General features: G+C 39.5%; 1 protein-coding gene across 7 annotated transcripts in view; it reads right to left on the reverse strand.

Annotated features, from left to right (window-relative positions):
• ARHGAP18 (Rho GTPase activating protein 18) overlaps positions 1-21,098 on the reverse strand; it is a 96,372-nt gene that overhangs the window by 35,621 nt on the left and 39,653 nt on the right. For 3 of the 7 annotated variants that reach the window (XM_065056917.1, XM_065056918.1, XM_065056916.1), the window contains exons 2-3: positions 2,528-2,727; positions 14-249 (exon numbers count right to left, since the gene is read on the reverse strand). In XM_065056917.1, the coding sequence (XP_064912989.1) occupies positions 14-249; positions 2,528-2,727 (436 nt within the window). Of the gene's footprint in view, positions 1-13; positions 250-2,117; positions 2,180-2,527; positions 2,728-4,081; positions 4,189-4,438; positions 4,457-21,098 lie in introns of those variants that run through there. The other 4 variants (XM_065056921.1, XM_065056915.1, XM_065056919.1 and 1 more) reach the window with 3 other exon arrangements.

Below are 21,098 nucleotides of genomic sequence, written 5' to 3' on the forward strand. Positions count from 1 at the left end.
GACAGGAACTTACTTTTCCCTTTGAGTCATCTTGTAGCCGGAAGATATCTCTGACATCAGGAATCTGGTGCTGTTTGTTTTTTTTTCTCATGGTTTGCGTGACAGTCTCTACTCGCTTTTCTACCGCTGCCTTCTGGGTTCGGGTCAGCGTGGACAGGAACACCACACTTTCCAGGGAGTCACCAGAGCTCTCACCGAACAGATTTGACAGACCTGCCTCCTTCAGCCATTCTTCTTCCAGTTCTCCCTCTGAGCAAGGCAAAGAGAAAAAGGTATAAAGGTTGGCTTTCAAGTATGGTTAAGCAGACTGGATGTTAATAACGCGACATACTTAATGCAGTTCACAGGGAAAGTACTAAGGGAATCCACAATTAAGAACAATTACTTAAACTATCATGACTTGGAAAAACCCTGTTGTTTCTAAAGAGCTTCCAAAGTGTTAACATATGATAGAAAAGCTTTTAAAATAGTTAATCCAATACAGATTGCTATAGTGCAATCTTTATAATAATCTATAGCACTACTATTAAATTATATACCATTTTATAAATGTACCTAGATACAAATGTGTATGGGGATGTCTGAAAACTTCTGATCATTGCTGCTTCATTGATTTTTAGTTCAATCCTCAATCTTTTTAGCTCTTTTACTGACAGGATTCTGCCCACTTTTCTTGATACATTAATTCTACAGTTCTCCACTAGCTCAATTTAACGAAGGACAAACCAGGCTTCAGGAGTCACCTTAATGCTATTTTTTAATCAGTTCTTATGACATGGTCTACAGCCTGCTGACAGCCCATGACACAATTATTGCTTTAGTCTTTAGTTGATAAGGTATCCTTTACTGACAGATCACTGCACATGAATGATGAGAAAGCTATTAAATACTGTCATTGATGGCAAAACTTCTGCTTCTGAAATCAGTATCTCTCTAATGATACTTTCTTTAAAACTCTAAGTTTTGTCTGTAGCAGCTAGGCTTGTGCTGAATGCCAGCAACTGTCTCAAACATTCAAACAACATTTCCATTTATTGGATAACTAAAAGTACTCCAAAGCTGCCATGTCATCTTCACTATTGACTGCAACTTCCCACAGTGCCCCGTGCACATCCAAGTGGGCACCTGAATATTAACAGTGTTCAGAAAACAGGCACAAAATTTTAAGTATGAATTTTGTTATGGCTGTGAGGCCAATCTTGACAAAACTCTCTCAGATCCTGTTACTGGGGCAAGAAAGAAGTGCTACACTCATTCTTCCAAGCAGATGTGAGCAAGGTATACCTCTTCCCTCCCCTGCCTCGCCTTTGCATGTCCAGGTCTCAAGCAAGCCCCTGCCAAGGCAGGCCCATCAGCCAGGTGCAGTCTTCCACATGTTCAGGAGTACTTGTACCCAAGCGAGGTGCTGCACATTAGGCAAGGTATGGGGCAGAGCAACATCTGCTCCAGCTCATCAACTCAACTCAGCTGGCTCACTTGGGCTCCATACCAGTCTGCGACTCAAGCTGGAGCAGCAATTAAGGGGAAATAGGCTATGTATAAACAAAAAAGGAAAAGGTGGGTTTGGGAGTGCAGAGCCTGAAAGTGTAACAGCATCAGTGAGCTGGGCTGACAGAAGAGGCTTGTGCTGCAGAACAAGGGGCTCTGCTGCTCTAGAGAAAGCCTCGCAGCTCTGTCAGATGCCCTGCTCCCCGCATATGTGGGCTAGGAGCCTGCTGCTTTCTCCAGAGGTCACACTGCCATCCTCTTCAGAGCACTTGTAAATAGCAGCAATGTTTCAAAATGCCTAGGCTGTTAGAATTGCAAATCCCTTTGAAAGCAAATGGAGCACATTCTTCTCACTCACATAGAAGCCATACGAAAAGCTCACCATTTTAATTTACTGACACTGTGGGCCTCTTGTAAGAATGGCAGAAGGGCAGATACTGCACTGATAAAAATAATTTTTGAGAGAAGAGTGAAATTAAGGACATTACTCCTCTTTTACCTGATAGGACAAGAAAAATACAGAAATTGCCCAACTTCTTCTAAGATCAGGCCTATAACTGATGCTTCTGAGGAACAAATATAGTACAACTGAACAGTCACAACAGTTACAAGCGTAGAAAGTTACTCACTAAACTTAAACCGGTTAATCATTGGCTTGTCTTCTAAAGCGTGAGGTTTCTATCCACAATAACTACAATAACGAACAACATATACAAAGAGTGAAAGGATAAGTTAGTTTAACAGTAAACTGCAAATGAAGCTTTGATTGTTGTGATTTGCAAGTACAGGAAACTTTCTGAGGTTCTGCAAATAACATTTAAAGGAAAAACAGCCTTTTACTTATCTCTGAGACAATTCTCTTTCAGGGCACCACCTGTTTCTGGTGGTATGTATCAGAGGCAACAGGATTTTCAACATGGGTGTTCAGTAGAGTGACCTCCTCTTTGATTTAAGTGTGTTTGGTGGGTGCCATCTCTTTAAGTAAGACTTAAAGAAAAATCTCTAAACAGCAATCATTCACAAGAGTGGATTTCATTACCATCTGGCTCTTTCACTACAAGTGCTACTCGTTCCTCATTATTATTTCCTCTGGTTTCATGGATGTTTTCAAGTTCTTTCCAGTAGTCATCCATAGACAGTTCATCCAAGGAGTCCTGGGATCCTGAGCGGTCAAATGATGCTCCATCAGGTGTCTTCTTGGAATGGTCATGGTTCATTGTATACTGACCAGACCGACGGCTATAAACATAAACCAAAAAGCATTTTTTGGTTAGCATTTTAAGATACAGGGTATATTTATATCTGTGAAGGCAGTTGGTAATTAATTGTGTCAGAGTATCAAAGCAAACTACTATAAACAGGCAAACCAAGATACTGAAAACTATTTTTAATATCTGGAACAGATTTTTAATTTAACATTTCTGCTATATGCATCTCCCACTTTGGAAGGGCATAGGATTCTGTATTAAAGAACAAATAATGAATCCAAGTTCTAGTAATGCTAGTTACACCAAACCTCTAATTCAATTCACAAGTCAGCTTCACAGACCTCATGGTATGTATCTTCCTATCATCACTGCTCATAACAAAGTTTTCAAAAGAGTCTTTCTGCCTGAGTAAATTCTTATAGCTTGACAGTGTCCCTACATTTTTACTTTGCTATTCTGCTTTTGTTATCGATGTTTAGTCTGGTATCTATGACCTTAATTACAGCTGGGAAAGTACAAAGTAGAATTACTGAAGTTACAGCTTGTGAAGTAAAACTAGTGAGTCCAAACGTTTAAGAAAGGCCACTATTTGTTTCTGTCTTGCTTCCTCTCTAACTGAAAGCTTACCATTTTTATAGTTTGGTGTTAGTTTTTGGTTCACCCTGCCAAACATATGTTGCTAAGGCTTTCAAAAGGTTCTTTCATCTTAAGTATAGCTGCAACTAGAAAAAAGAAACCAACAAGCTAAAACCTCTAGGTCTCATCTTGACCTCATTAAGTCACTGGCAAAAATTACCACTGACCTAGCAAAGAATTCCTCTTAAAAAGTGCAAAGGTTATAATTACATTATCAAAGTTACAGGTCATTCTTACAGTCAAATACATCAAATCAAAAGCCACAACCTGGTTCAAAGTATCAGAAAGAGGACATGGATTACATGAGTAGCAACCTGATCTAACTTAAAAGCAGCCATACTTCAGGTTTGGGGCATATCAGACAAGATTATCACCAGTGGTCATTTCTAAACTAAGTAACTCTAGTATTATGACAGTATATCAAAATACTTCCTTGTATTAAAAAATGGTATGTTCTTAACATTTCAGGAACAGCTTCAGATGTTTTTTATGTCTAAATTTGTCTCCATATTTTAAAAAAGGAGCCACAGTTTGGGGTTAAATAATAAATATCACTTATTCTGAGAGAAGAACATATCAAAGATCAAGCACTGTGGATTTATCACAATGTAAATGCTTTAAATTAAGTCCTACCCACTTTGGCTGACTTTGCAAGTTTATCTAGAATTAAAACAAAAGCACCTCGTCCTTACATTTTATCTTGGGACAACTGACGCTTGTTAGCTGCCCCTAAGTAAAAAAAGCCATACCTTTCTCTCTGAAGATAAGCCCCTTGTGTGTCCAAGTCACAAATCCTTTCACACCATACGTGCTTGATTCTCTGATAAGAAATACTAACCATATGGACTTTGCCTTTAAAGGTAAAGAGCCTTATGAAAGGGCTGAGTTTCCACCCACCCTGCCTCCCTCCTCCAGGTACAAGTTAATGAATGACAATGAATTACCAAGCCAATAGGCACCCCAAAACCATTCCTTAACCTGCCCTTCTTTGAAATCCCAGGAAAAAATACATACAAAGGAGTATTCAGGTTCTGCATCAATGGTAATAACAACATCTTGGTAGTAGAGCATGTTACCAAACCAATACAATTTCTCCATGTAGCTACCTTTGCTCTTGAACTTCTCCTGACAGGTGTGTCCTGTGTGTGACCTGTGCTGCCTGTGAATCCAACACTAATCACTGCAGAAGGATGTTCATGGAGCCACATCAGAAGCATTCCCAGCAGCCAACGTAGGTCTCAGGTGTGGCCAAAGCAGGTCAGGTTTCCCAGCCCTTGCCTGGGCTTCCCTCCTCCTGTGGCTGAAGGTGCTCAGAGCCGACCGGCTCCCTCTCACAAAGAGACTCTGCACACTTGAACTCAGCCTGAGGGAGGTCAGATTTCAGCTTATTGTCCCTAGGCTTAACCCTGCCGACCTGCTCAGCAGCTCTTCAGTGGCCTTTCACCTTTGGAACAAACTGCTCTCACTGACCCACCTAGGCTGAAATTTAACCACCACAGCACACCAAGCGGAAGACAGAGCTAACAGATCGAATATGTTAACAGTGTGCACCTGGGGGACTCTGGCAGGCTGCGGTGGGACATGCTGCAGCAGGCCACAGCTCGGTGCCACACTCCCAGGGCAGTATTCCTTGGGTTCCTCACCTTCCCTGGACTAAGTCCTGTTTCACAGATGAGAAGTCTGTGTCCTCAAATGCACAGGTGACATCCAGGACAGAGCATTCATGACCATTTTCAAGGTCCTGTGAGCATTTGCTGTACATTAAAACAACTCCACTAACTCTCAGAGACTGTGCTCTACCCTTCCATCACCAGGCACAGACCTGCTCTACTCGACCAAACATAAGCTGCTTGTCTTGTAAGGCTCCCCCTGGCCTGACCTCTGCCTCTCAGTAATGAATCAATACAGCAACTCTCAGCTTTCATCAGGCAGTAGTGCCACTTCTCATTGTGAAAGCCCTCAGAGAGGGAAAGACACCAACAAGCCAGGGGAACCTTCCAAGAAATATTCACCCCAAAAACCTCTCCTTCAAAATCCATCCTGCTTTAGGCCTATTCACAGCCTCATGTTTCTATTGGGTAGGACAGAGAGAGGCTTGGACTGGGAGAGAACTGCTAAAACTTTATCTGACAGAGCAGGTCAGATCTGATTTTCACTTCATTTGGTTCAACATTTCTTGCTTCACATGCCCCACTGGGGAAAGTGGCTCCAGGCATCCTCATCTCTTTATCTCCCTCTGTGCACAGAGGCACAAATGAGAAAGGCCTTTTGAGGATAACAAGGACAGTCTTGGTATCATAGGGTTGGTGTAGGTGAGAAAAGAAAAACAGTTTTTTTAAATGCCCAGTATAGGAAAAAATAGGTTGCCAATTAAGATTTTTATTTCTAGGTATTTATTGGCAAAATCAAGAACATGGGATTTCTGCTGTGACCTTCCCCTGAACGAAATCTTTTTCCAAACATATGCTTAGTAAGCACTAGTTCCACATCACACAATAAAAATGCATAGGTGGGAACAAGTTAAGGCCAAGAAAAAAAAAAAGAGAGGAGAAAAAGAAAAGCAATAAATCTTAGTAAGAACAGTACAAGGAATCTGGAAGAGAGATCTGGTTTTTAAAAATAATTAATCCCACATTCACAGCCTCATTTAAAAAAAAAAAAATCAACTTTAAAAAAGTTATTTCAAATACCCCATGTTGCAACCTTTAAAACTTTGTAGAAGACTGCCTTCCAAAAAACTATCAGTAGGAAATAAGAACAGTTCATTGCAAAAAAAAAAAAAAAAAAAGCTATTATTGTGGTTGCAGAAGACAGGTTACTTCTCCAGCACATTCTGAAGTTTTTAGGTGTTATATTTTTTCTATTTAAAATGTGAAGAATGCAGCTGCTTTTCACAAGTACCTTTAAGGAGATGTCTTTTCTTCTCCCAGAAAAAGTAAGCTACTGCTAACAAACACTAGTCACTTAAAGTCATTTTCAGACACTACTTGTTTAGCATTTCAGATTACTAAATTGTAAGTTTATTCTCCAGCACCTTTCTTCCCCCAGAAAACTTGTATTTCCATTAAGGTCTTTGCTAACAACACTCAAGTTCTATTAAAATCTTATTAACATCTATTTCCAATCACTAGTAAATAGTTTACTCTTCAAACAGCTTTACAGGGAGTAGTGAAATACTCTCATTTCCGAATTACACAGTTAGCTCTGACTTCTGGTACTCAGACACGTGCCCTTTGAGGCGGATGAGATTTTTTGCCTATGTAGCTTAACACAAAACTGAGCCCCCAGTATAAAACACATTCTTCAATATAGTTATTGCAGTCTCTTACCAGAGTTAATCTTCTTGTCCCACCCACTAGAGATGCATTTATTTATTAGAAATGTCAAGGATATAAGACAAAGCACTCTAGCTCTTCCAGAGGGGAGCTATTAAAACCAATTACTGTAATGAACACCATTCCTAACGTTTATAAGGAAAGAAACCAGATTTAGGTTATCTCACTAAGCACTGATGAACCTCACGTTGTGGCACTTAAGGGAGAAGAACTGGGCACAAATATTTTCTTCAGCCTGCCCTTTCGTGACCAACTGTGGAAAACACAATTCTTCACATTAATCGTTGTTTTACATCATAATAAAACGTGCATTTCTCAGGTTCTGTCAGCCTGATTTTGATTTCATCAATAGGCACTTTTTACTAGTGCAGTCATCTTTATTCTTTATTTTCTTTGAAATCTCAACCTCCTTGTCTGTTCAGTGCCTTTATAGCAGTTCATAACTTAAACTTGTCACATGGAGATTAATCAGTTAGGAAGGTGCACTGTCACTGCCATTTCAGATACATTCATTTCACTGGAAGCTTTGTCTTTACTTCCAGTTTTCTCCATAAGAATTACGGACTATGTTGTGTTTTAAAACAGCAAGTGATGAGAAAAAAAGATAACTTCATCATTTCTATAGCGCTAGCCACTAATTTTGAATCTGAATATGATCTTTCTACATTGCTATATAAACATCAGAACTGTATGGCATCCTTATATATTATATATGGGCATGCATGTATTAGATGTGTAAATACACTGAAATATAGAAATACTAAACGCAAGGATGCTCATGGTCATAAAAACTAGGGAATATAAATACACTGTTGAACTAAACCAAACCAATTAATGATGCTGAAAGCAAAGTGGAGTTCCTTTAATAGGATTATTGCAGGTGAGCTCACTGACTCCAGGAAAGGACAAAGTCCAGCTACTAAATACTGCACGAACATAAAGCAAAAAGATACCAGTCCCTATAACCTGCTATCATCTCCTTGGGGAAAACAAACAAACAAAAACATGATAAAATATAGAAAGCAAGGGAAAGGGAGAAGTAAGGAACGCCTTTTCTTCTTGGCCACAAATTAGGAATTTCTGTAGAGTCCTTTTTTCCACCTCGTTTTGTCAAATTTTGGGGTTCAAAATTCAGGCCTGGATCTTTCTTAAATAAAAACAGTTGTAACTATAAGAAGTGTCACAAGTGGAAGAAGGGAAGAGGCCACCTGATTAATTACTGGGTTTGACCTCAATTAGGATTCAGCTCTTTGGAATTAAATATTGTCCTTTTCCACAGCTGCCTAACAAAGCCTATGGGAGCCTTAAACATTACCATTAAACAGGCTCAAATTGAAGGCCAATTCAATGTTCTATAAGACTAAAAGTTTCACAAACATTTGTATCAGCTGATTTCCAACATTGAGAGCAGTGCAAAAAAAAGCAATGTGTTATCAAGCGATATAATTACTTGTCAGACTACACTATTAAACCTCCTTAAACTGTACATTGAATATACAATCACCCATATGCTTGGCCTTAAAAGCTTCTTTAAGTAATCCTGTACATAAAGCATTGCTGCTGGGATTCTTGTACAGGCAACATCTTGAGCACAACATTCCCTTCAGATACACCCTCTGTATAAACTAGCATTTCCCTTCCAGAGTTACATAAAATGATAAAACCACACCTGACTACAGCTATATTACAGCAGCAACTTCTGAAACCCCCACGCAAAGGCAGCCATCACCCCCAAAGACTTGTGTACATTTAGCCACTGGTAGTATTATTGCAGCCATACCTTAGCTGATACTGGGGCTCACTGACTCTGACCGTTGTCCCAACACACGCTTAGACATGTTAATAAGCTGATAAACAAGACACACAAAGGTTGTGAGAGGGAAAAAGACAATGTGGGTATTTGGCCTGTAGAGGTGAAGCACACTGTTCAAATTGAGGGTGCAAACCAGTGACAGAAAGAAGAACCATTCTCGGATCTCCAGAGTCTTTCACCACTGAGCATGAAAGATCGAGATCTGCCCCATGGCAAACTGCAAGGCAGATAAAAGGAAGCTCTGCTGCTGTGGGTATCTGACAGACTCCAGCTCTGTGGCTATAAATAGAGTAGCACTCTCAAAACAGAATTATCTTCTTGACACAGGAGTTACAAACTTAAGCAGTAATTTGCATAAGTAATTTTACATTTGTTCAAAGCTAACTAGATTCAAACAATCGAAGTTGCCTATGGGTACTGTGGGCCATTTTGACAACTATCTACTGAGCAATCACATCCACGGGATGCTGTACCCCTTAATATAAATACAGGACTTCCCAAGTGCTTTCAAACCTAAACAACTAAAAAGATGAGAGGGAAACAATGTGGTCTTCTGTCCTGCTTCTTATCCTGAAGGTCGAGGGACAGAAGCGTGGGAATAACTAAAGCTTCTGAGCCCAAAGCTCCCCCCATCCCTCCCCTCCTTTCAAGATGCCAAGTAGCACTGTGAGGTGCAAAGACTTCTTAATCGAATTAACCAAGAAAGCTCTACTCTAATGGCAACAACAGCTGCCTGGTTTAAGCTCCCTGTTCTTGGCTGGGACACCAGCCTGGGAACTGATTGCCAGATCTTCCGATAGCCACAGCGCCTACCAGAACCTGATCTTTCAGAGTTTCTAGGCAAAGCTGCATTCCAAATGATCAGATATGAAGATAACACAAGGCCTTGATTTCAAGGATGTATTAAAGAACTTTTTTCTCAGATCACTTATTCTAATGGTTTCAACCTAATATTTAAGAAACTGACTTCTGTCACACCACCCCTTCCACAGAACTCAACATTTTGCAGAGCAGCTTTGAGCATCCTTTCAAAGTCTTCTGTTAAAGAAAAAAATATCAAATTGTAATTGATGTGCCCATCAAAGCAGGTGGTTCTAAAGTAACCAGATTTAACGTAAGTCACAGAGTAGTACATTATCTAACTAAAGGGTTTTCTTTTTCTAAAATGTAAATGTCTTCATCTTTTTATATGACTTAACATTTTAAAAAAAAAAAATCATTCTATTTCATCAATAGCTAAAACCTACTATCAAACAAAAGCCAGTATCACCAGCTTTCACAAGCAGCAGGTAACCCTTGAACAATACCTAACAAGACCCAAGTCCAGCCATTTGGTGTCCAGAACAATGCAAAAATATTTCACATACCTTTTAAAGTGCTTCATAACTTCTAGAAGGCATTAGACAAACTTTAATCTGGACTTGTATTTCTGCCATTCATTCTAGCTCCTAAAGCTTGCCACTCATTGCAACAACTACATCCTTTCCTTTCCACCTTTTCTATCACTTTTGTTTCCATGACTGACTGCAAACTCTCTCGGAACTGTCTTTTCAAGAGAGTCATACAAGACCTGTAAAGATAACAGTAACAAATCAATGTAATTTCCAGTATTTTTAATGTACTGACGCTTAGCACTCCTTCTCTCCCAACTTAAAAGAGTTTTATTTTGGCTCGTCCATGACCTTACAAGCCATTTTAAATAGCAATTGTAATGAAACTTGCCTAAATCCCCCTTAAGCTCCCAAAAAAAGCCAAAGAACTAGGAACTGAGGCAAGGTTCTGTTCTCCTTCCAAAGCTAGCACAAAGTGCAGAGAGCATATAAAACAGTACTAACTTTCCAAAAGAGCATAAAAAAGCCTGAGCAAAGAGAATCAGCTCTCTTAGGATTTTTTTTGTAATACCACCAGCTGCTGTTAATACCCGCTCAAAACTGCTCTGGAGATTAACAACACCACCACCACACCAACCCACACACACAACAAAAGAAAACAGAGAAAACCCCACAAACTAGCATTTTAAACCCCTCCATGAATAATAAATGCAAAACAGCCCAAAGTTAGGGCTGCCAGACTGTAAGTCTAAAAGGTGTATATATACACTGCACTACTTCCAGCCATATCCTCATCATTATTTAGATCAGAATTTTACCGTACTGAACATAACCATCCTCCTTTCCCAACCCCAATCTGTCACTGAATAAAACAGGAAGGAAACTGTGGCAAAACCATAGAGTATTACACTTAATATTCTAATCCACTGCACCAGAAATAGGAGATTGCAGATACGATGCCAAAACTTAATCTGCCTGAACGATATGCAGCACTTCTAAGAAGATTAAAATATTTAATGACATTTCCTGTAATAAGAGCTCATGTTCCCACACAGCCAATTAGACCCTACCTATTTTCTACTTCTGATTAGACAAATTATAATTATAGTAAACTGATACACATACACACACTATCTAAAATGATGGTATAGATCATTGGCCCCTGTGTACAGTTGATGATGTGAAATGATTTATAATCAAAAAAGGTGATAGAACTATAACATATGCACTTTTGAACACTTACAAAAAGAGTTGTTAGCAATGCCATTGCAGGTTGTTCCATAATAAATGTGATCTTGTTCCACTCCATACAAAGCGAGAAAGAATTCAGGACTGACAACTGCAGCCATGAAGCCTGTCCCCCACAGAATGACTGGACTAGTTGTGTTTCCTTGTTTTTTGTGAGACTGTTGCATTCCAGGGTTTCAGCTGCTCAATTCAGTGCATGCTTTTAGCTTTATTCTCCCAGCCATAAAATACAGAAGTCTGCTTATTTCTGTTAGTGAAAAGTGTGTCCCACAGACTCAGACTTGGAGCTTTAAATAGAACATTGCATGTTATCAGACTTGCAATAAAACTGTCACAATTAGCCAAACTGAGAAGTAATATCAGAAAAAATCAGTTTTGGTTTTACTTCTGTATTGACAAAATGAAGTAGACCATATTGTCTCAGGTCCTCCCATTCTGACCCTTTGAAAACACATTCCCATTTTTTTGCCCATACACAGAAATTTCCTGTTCAAAAGCATACATTTTAGAAAAAGAAATAGCTATTCCTGGAAGTGCAAAAACCACCAGAGAGGAAAACAAGGCAGCAAGGGAACCTAGGTGACCAATATAGACACAGCCACACAAGTGGCATCACATTAGAGGCAGGTTTACAACTGCTGCAGACTTTTGGAAGAACTGGAAGTGTTTACAGAACCTCAAATCCCACTGAATGAAAACAGAAGTCAGATTCCAAACTAAAAAGAAACACAGTATATTTCCCTTACACACAATTGTAATTGTGTTTAAAGCTCAAGTTTTAAAGAAAACCTATTGCCCACAGAGAGAGAACCACTGGAACTAATCTTCTCCCAAAAAAGAGAATAAAGCCTGTGTGAGATTACTTCAGGCTCCACAGATATCAAAGAGAATAAACCAGGAAGTGAAATAGATACAGTCTAACTCCATTATTGAGAGGCACAGAGAGGAAAGATTTAAATAATTGATTTTTCTTTACACAGTGGAAAAAAAATAAGCATGGTAACAAAGCCTGATTTAACCTATCCCGCCAAATAACAGCACCATCAGGTAAAGTGCAGTTACAGCCATGAAATGATACTGGAGCCACTTTTGTGCCTCTAAAAGCAATTAGTTCTCTAAAAGCGTTAGCTCTTACCATGTTAAAGGACCTATTAGCTAGACCTATAACCCTGTTACTTGCAAATATAAGGCCTACAGCACAATTCAGTAATTTTGTTTATGCTTGAAGGAAACTGGCACACATTCATAGTCAATTTATTACAATATAATCCTTACATTCAGAATAAATCATAAATAAATTTGTATGAGCGTTCTCAAAGAGAAGGCAAGGAAATCCATGTAGGAGTCTAAAGAGGTTTTGTCAGGAAATCTGTTTAATTGTGTAAATAAATCACCAACAAAGATCAAGGAAGGCAAAGCAGATAGAGGTGCTCTCTCTCAGAAGCTGGATCAAAGAGGGAGAGGAGGGAGCAGAACACGCTGAGGAGAGCAGCATGGGCAAGGCAGGCCAGCACTCAAGTAGACTGAGGGACACAGGTCTGTTCAGAAGCAAAACAGAGAGGATGCTTTTAAGAAGCATCCTTAAAGGCAATGGGGTAGGAGAGAGGAGGCCTCAAGGACACAGCAAGGGATTGACTAATCTGGGTTTAGTTGGGGCTTAGCACTAGGAAGGAGGTGTTTGCAACCAGCTTCAAAAGTGGTCACTGCGATTTCACCTGCTCTCAGAGGTGCAAAGACAACAACACTGCATAGGTCTCTACACAGGAGGCAAACCTGCTTTGAGGAACTCCTCTAGCAGGAGTTGGGCAGCGTACCACAGCCGAGGCAGACAGCAATGCAGGTCTGCCCTGATCCAGCTGTTTCCTTCCTTCCTCAGTGCCAACCAATGGTAAGACAAGGAGTAATGGGTTCAAACGGGTACACAAGAGGTTCCACTTAAATATGAGAAGAAACTTCTTCTCAGTGAGGGTGACAGAGCACTGGAACAGGCTGCCCAGGGGGGTTGTGGAGTCTCCTTCTCTGGAGACATTCAAAACCCACCTGGACACCTTCCTGTGTAACCTCATCTAGGTGTTCCTGCTCTGCCAGGGGGATTGGACTAGATGATCTTTTGAGGTCACTTCCAATCCCTAACATTCTGTGATTCACACCCCCACCCCACAGACCCACCCCACAAAGACGGCAGCAGAAAAGTCCACTGTCACCTCAACAGAAGAGATTGAAAAGCGCACTTGGTCAAAATTCTTACTTTTTATGTTTGAGGGCAACTGCAAAAGCCATGAGCCTTTGCAACATCTCCTTTCCTAGCAAATTCCTTCTTCTAAGCAAATATTCCTGGGAAATACCTGTTCCTGGGGTGTAACTATTGAACTGTCTGTAGTCCTCTCTTACCTACGCTGACAAGCACTTCCAGAGGCTTAGTGTCCTATAACCCAGCAGGAATGCCACTAAATGAAGCAAAATTACATTAATATATTCCCTCCCTACTTGTATTTCTGGCAGTTTTTAAACGTCAGTAGACAACCAAGCAAGCAGGAAGCAACTTGGGACCACAGATTCTCTCCTTCCCTCTCCCTCTTCACTACCATCTCTGTTTTCTGAGCATCAGCCAAAAAGATATAAAAACATGTGTTTTTTCAACCAAGTGCCCTACAAAGTTTTAGTGGTAGTTGTATGTGCAGGTGCATCCCTTTGCTTACAAATTAAGTACACAGATGTACAGCTACCAATCTGAATACACAGACGCATTCAAGTGCAAGTTTGGAAGCCACTGGCAGTCCTAACATAAAAGCCCTGGTGTGCAATTTAAGAGCTCCAGCTGCTCCGTTGTTTCACCATCCCAGACAGAGGTGACACCACAGAAGAAACAACGTGTCTTCTGATGTGTCAGGTTCTAGAGGAGCAATGCAGAGGACAACCCAGATTACCCATGGTAAATAACCCATTCTCACAGTCAGGGTCTCCCTTGATAATATGCCACCCATCCCTAAATGCCTACTGTAGCATCCACTACTGTGCCACCTGTCCACAAGGTCTGAGCATCATGACTCGAATACAAAACCAAAACTTCAACAGTAAGGATTTAAAAGAGGTTTGGTTTTGTTCCAGGAGGGGGGAAAAACAAAGAGAACACAACACAAAACAAACAATGGGAGAAAAACAGAAAAGAAACAAACACTGGAAATTAAGTAAACAAAACACACAAATTAAATAACCAATCACTTAATAGGAATAACTGTTCAAAATAAAAAACAAACCCTAAAAAAAGAATCCCATATGTCTTTTATTATTAGTCAATCATAATTTTACACATGTAATCCTTGATTCTCACTTCCAACTAACAGCATTACATTTTTTTGTTCTTTATTCTCAGACTTGATTCATTTTTGGCATAAGCAGTCTCCTTTCCCTGTGGGTTCAAAACTTAACATGGTCATGGAAGACTGTCATCGTACTCTAAGGCAGTAATAGAAAATGTTCAAGACTGGTCAGAAAGGGAAGGCTGACGGTCACTGCTTGCTCTGCAGCTGAAAAAAAAAAAAAAAAAAGTGCTGCTAGTAAAATTAGAAAAAAAAATGGTTCCAGAATTATGGAAACTGAAGACCAAAAGAGCTCTTACCAGCTTTAGTTTAAATCACACTCATTACAAAGAGGACACAGACAGGGACTGTGAGAATTCTGGGATTTAAATATTAAATATTTGAAGTAAAACAAAAGTGTCACTGTTTAGATTTGCAAACTATTTAGATAATTCTTAATAGAAATTATTTAGGAAAATCCTTTTGTTTTCCTTCCTAACCAATATCCCTTTCTCTACCAGCATCTTACAAACATGAGAGATACCAGTTTCCAAATCAACATATAGGTGACACTTATGTTTTTTCAGCTGATAACGTTATCTGTGATTACTGTTCTAAAACAGTATCACTGGAAGATGTCAATCAGTTATACAAAGCAACGTCAATCTGATTTTTTAAAAATCACAGCATCACTAGTATTAGCCATTACTCTTACCCTGCATTCCCAAACAAAACACTTCAGTGGAGGGTTAATTGCCAGCAAAAAATGCAAGTAAAAAATTAGATTGTACTCTTTTAACTTCCCCCATGTATCTAGAGGTTAAATCCCTGACTTTTAACTTCAGACATATTCCTTGTGTAAACAGGGTAAAAATAGCACATACTTATAACACTAAGTAGCAATGATTACAGACCCCAGTAATAATCAAGGAAAATGAAATACAATGCTTCACATATAACACATTAAACCTGAAATAAGGCACAATCCATATGCAGCTGCTTCTATAAATACGAAATCATATTTTATTTTGCCATATGTACACATACTGTGTACAAAAGAACAAGAGCAATGATATACACTCTTGAATATTATCATCCTTGATTTTTAGTTACAGGACCAAGATCCCAATGCTAGACATCTGTACTTCCCATTATGGGACGCATCTTCTACAAATGAATACCGTATGGTTTTTACACAGTATCATACATACACAGAAAAAAAAATGTTGAATGCAATATTAAGTCACATACGGAAACTCCATTTAAATTACTTTGAAAACATCGTGACAGTGATCCAAGCCTGCGGTTTGGGGAGAGGGGGAGGGAGGAAGGAAAGACAGCCTGAACAGGCCTGACCTGAGTGCACAGAGCAGAGAAATTTCCAGACAGCAAAGGGAATGAAGTGTGAGGCAAACCAGAGCAGAAGCTGGAAGGGCCCCACAAATCCTTCACTCCCAGCTCCAAAGCTGCACTGCCCAATACTCAGTCTATCCCCAACCCTCACGCCGCCTCACCATGCTGACCAGGACCCTGCTGGCTTTCCAGCTCTGAACGACTCCCTAATGCACCCTGAAATTTATGGAACCAGCACATACCAAGAGTGCTGGGGAGGCAATGAAGGTACTGAATATCTCGGGGCCTGATGTGGGCGACAAACACATCCTTGGAGCTCAGGCAAGGTGACACAGTTGAGGCCCTTCCTGCCAGAAGTATTAAACACCTTCTTAATATTTTCTGCACTGAAAACGCACACTTGCTATCTTAAAAGTTTCTTTGGATACAAGAAATACTTGGTTGTATAAGTAGACAATTCTGTCTCAGAGGAGAGAGAGTAATTCCCTCACCAAAATAAGGCACCTGGACAAAGCCTTACATTTACAAAGACAATACAAGTGATAACACATTGACACAGAAATGGAAACATACACCTGCCAGCATCAAAAGGGTTTAAAACCTACAATGTAAGACAACAAGAGCAATGGCAAGGGAAGTCGAAACTCTGTAACAGAAAATTTACAACACATTTTAACATAAAGATAAAAAGGAGTCTTTCAAAGAAAGACAAATGCCTATATACCTAAATTATACCATTTTCTCAATTCTCTAAATGCAAAACTGGTGAGTATACTTCACAGCTTCTGGCACCCTTGTTGTGTGTTTTCACCAAAGGTGGTCAGATCTCCTTCCTCTTTGAAAGTCAGGAAGGTGCAATGAGGAATTTAGGGATATTTTCATTGACTGTGCCCTCTAGCCAACTGACCTCATTTTCCCTTTTTTGATATTTCATGACAACTCACTTGGAACCAAATCAGTTAGAACGATTTGCAAGTCTCAGAATACGTCTTTTTATTACCAAACACAAAGTCTATTTTTTTAAAAAGAAGTAATACACTGAAGCTGTCCCTTCCACAAGAATGCCCCAAGTAATGCTTTTCAGTTCCAGGTGCACCGGCTCAGTTAACAGAGTGTTCACACCAGTGTAACCTCAGAGTGTCCCAGTGCAATGCCCCCAGAGGCAACACACCAAGGCCACTCCATCCTTTACAGTAACTTGCAAGAGGCAGGCAGCACCCATTGAGCACCCTTCACAGAGGAGCCTTAATCCACACCCCGAAACAGCCACGTGCCAGACCTTGTGCAACCCATCCTTACAGGCAGACACCCTTCAAAGACAGCATAAGCAGGAAGGTAGCCAGCCTGTCATACACTCAGTGCAATTCAGGAGAATGTAAAGGGTATCACCGTTTATGAGGAGAAAACATGGGAAAACTCCAGCTACCAGGACTGTCAGAGGACCACATGATAATATTTGACAGAGTCAACCAGATGCATAACTCAAGCAAGTCACCAGCCCAGTGAAAATCACCACCTTCTGCAGCCACAGCAAAGAATAATCCTTTATTCAGAACTAGTGATGGAATAATTCTTTACTCAGAAACAGCAATGCCTCTACATCCATGGAAAGGGCATCAGTATCATCTCAGCACTGCACCTCCAGCCAACAGCTAGGCTTTCTTCTGCTGGAGGTGACCATCAGACATCCAAAGTAACACAGTCACCCTTTGAGCAGCTAAGCCACTTCCCACAAAAAAAAAAAAAAACACCACAAAAAACAAACAAAAAGAAAAAATACACATACAAAACAAACAAACAAACCAAACAAAAACCACAACAACAAACAAACCAACCAACCCCACAATGTCACTGCTTTTTCCCTTGTACTGCTCATTCAACTTGACACAGCAAAAGACTTGGATTCCCAGAATTGTACAGAAGACTTTGAACTTCCCTTGTCATTCAGTTTTTCCTTAATGCCATTTAATTCCGGAGAATCATAGGAAAACACCTAACACCTGCAAGTCATCCTTTAAGGGAACCAGAATGCAGAGAGTGACATCTGTCCATTAGTTAACCATACACGAGCCTGCCACAGCTCCATATGCCAGCCACCTTGTCCTTCTTTCAAGCTATCAGTCAGAGAAACAGAGGCAGGCAGACCTGGGGGTATCTAGCAGAAGGAACATGCAAGACATCTTGGCCACTTCTCCTTAACTGCATCAATTACCTTAGTATTACTGTGAGCTCACTCAAATGGATAATGAGCAGGCAAAGTCCCACTGGCCTAGCAACACCAACTTGCTGAAAACCATGCAAAGCAGGTGCTTCTGAGAAAGCAAAACCTGCAGCATGAGGGACCCTTGCTAACATAAAAACACAAAGCAATACCTTCTTCTGATTGTAAGCACCACAAGCCTCCTCCTTATGGATATAGATATGGATATAGATGCCCTTCTATCAGCCTGACACAGCTGATTGTCCCATGACCCTCCACCCTGCCACCCTTCTCAGATGACAAGCAGCTGGAAGCAGACTGGATGGCACATGGACTTACTGAGCAGGAAAACTGTTAAGGAGATAGATGGTGGACTTCCTGAGGTAAAATTGCCAAGATACTGTTTGATACACTACCCTGGTGGACAACTATCAGTGAGAGATACAGCATCCTCCGGGATCAAGACAAAGGCCTGGGAAATATCTGCTCTGCATCTCCAGAGCTAATGAGGCCAGCCACAAGGCAGCTTACACACATCAATAAAAGAATGTCCCGCTCTTGATCTGGAGATGACATGGCCCTTGGGGAGTTATTGTAAGTATTTCCTGATTTAAAGTACTAGCAATGGTTTCTTTCGACAGCAGCAGCCTGAAATGGGACAAAGGATCATCTCTGACTAGCTCAAAAGAAGCCACAGAACAGAAGTAATACAATTAACGATAAAAATCAAAGCTTTAAAATACTACAGTTCCTCATTGGTTATTATAAGCTGCAGAAGTGTTGCTCTTACTTGCAAAAGCATCTTATGCTTTTAGGGTTTCACTGAATAGTTTTATTTTTCCACTTTAAAACACAAAATCTAATTTCTTACTAATATTTTGACTCTGATGAATTTCATCAGTCTTCAGAAAAATCTTACTGTAACTTAAACTACAGGTGAGTAAAAGTTGTTAAAACCAGACAGAACATCATTCAGTAATTATACAAAGAAAAAAAAATATATATATATAAAAATATATATAATTCAATCAAGAAATGGGGAATACTTCTAAAAAATAAAATGAAGGGTAAGTACAAAACATGGTCAGCAATTCCAGCTTTAAAGAGAAACAGAGATTAGTTTCTCAGGCCAACATTGTCGTAGTATATGGCAATATCTTACTTAAGTTTTAGATGAAAGTGACAGGTGAATGGCCTTTTTAATTATTGATACAATAGTGTGTAAAATGAGAAATTGTCCAGTTACTCTTCATTTCTAGATCTCCAACCTCCCAAATATTCTTAAGAACAAGGTTGGTGGGCTTTGCTCTTTGGGTTTTTTGTTGTTGTTGCTTTGTCTTGTTTTGGTTTTTTTTGTTTTTTTCAAAGATCACATAATATTGTGGGACATCTGATGCACACCAGAAAGCTTTTACAATTTTAACAGCTTTTAAGCAGTCCTACACTATTTTGAGTAAGAGTCCCTCATTATTTCAGAGATATTCATTAATCGATGATGTTGTACATTGTAACAAAAAGCTTTTACCTCCCAGTCTTCATTTGCAAGCGAATAAAACTAAATTAAAGGAAAATAAAACAAATCTTAAGGAAGAGGTTAATACACACACCTACAAAATTATTTGTGTTCAGATGGGATGAAACCATTACTCCATCAACAGCAGAAATCAAGTCCATAGTAATTCAGATATCTCTTCATATATAAACATATATATACTTACATAATGTATTATAGAATGGAAAGAAATCCAGACAGACAGAGAAGAACTTCAAGTCTTAAATGAAATCAGAATTGTAGAAAGAAATTTATAGTAGCCCAATAAAAGGGTTTTCATCACGAAAATCGTTGTCTAGAGGAACGCTGCTAGCCAAAAACTTAAGTGTTCCTAGCCAGCAAGCTGAATTACAGCAATAGCTGTATACAAAATTACACAAGTCAGTATACATTGTAAAAAAAGATTTATCGATACATCCACATAAAAAATGCTTGCATGTACAGGCACTAAGATTATCTACGAATGTTGCCAACAAAATTAAAAGAAACCAAACCAGCATATGCAGATGTGATCTTGATTCTTCTATGTAATAAGAACAGCAACTCCTGTTATTGATTTGTGCAAGATAACCTACTTGGAGAAATATCCTTTATCCAAATGAAGCTCTTTCGGATCAGAGTTTTTTACATGAAATTACCTATGTCAGAAGACACGGAGGGTAAGAAAGAAAGGGCGATTCAAACACCTCCAAAAGACTAATGGAACAGAGCACGGTACAAAAGGTACCAGCATTGTCCAGAATCAGAGGTTGTGCACCTGTGTCAATACCATAGCACACAGCGGGGAAAAAAAAAAACAAACCCAAAAGACCAAACCAGGTGGAAAGGAAGGTTTCTCAGCCTGGGAACACATATATTTAAAATGAAACTTCTCAAGAGAAATAACAACTCGTACTGTGGTCTGTAAAATCTATATAAAATAATTCAGCCAATTGATGGTGAGTGAAAACAAAAGTCTCACTTGCACTCCCTAAGACAGGATGACTGAACTACCTTTAACAATTACTTCAAAAGTTCAAGCAAGGACCCAAAACCAAAACACTGACACATCACACAGATTCTAATACCATATATCTTCATAAGCTGTTTTCTGATGTCAAGTACAAAGTGCCAAATACCAGCTTTCACAGCATGAAGCTCATAAAGTTCCCCATAAACTCTCATGAGAAGCTCCTACTAACTAGGAGAAAAAAAGAAAACATTTTAGTTTGTTCTTATATGCAGCATCCACAGTAAGAAGTTCAAACAAGTACAGTATTCAGCTTTCGCCTCAAAGAAGAACAAATTTCACAGTGTAAATATCCTTCTCTGAAAAGGGAAGGCAGGGAAGTTTTGAGTCACTTGGACATTTTAATTAGTACATAATATTTTCAGTGACATATTTGTCTTATATATTTAATGTCTTAGACTCTTTTACCCTTAAAACAGAAAATACTACTGCAATTAAAAGTTAGGTTGTGTTTCCAATAGGAAATCATATGAGCTATTCTCATTCTACTTCTCATCCCTGACAACTGTTTTGATGTATAACCTTGGGCACTACGAAACCAAAGCAATCTTTCTGGTGCAAAGTTCAGAACAAAGAAAGGTGTGTTTAAACAAAGCACCAATCAACAACCTTTCAAGAGCTTATCA

The sequence above is a fragment of the Columba livia genome, chromosome 3 (assembly GCF_036013475.1).
Source record: "Columba livia isolate bColLiv1 breed racing homer chromosome 3, bColLiv1.pat.W.v2, whole genome shotgun sequence".
Lineage (NCBI taxonomy): Eukaryota > Metazoa > Chordata > Aves > Columbiformes > Columbidae > Columba > Columba livia.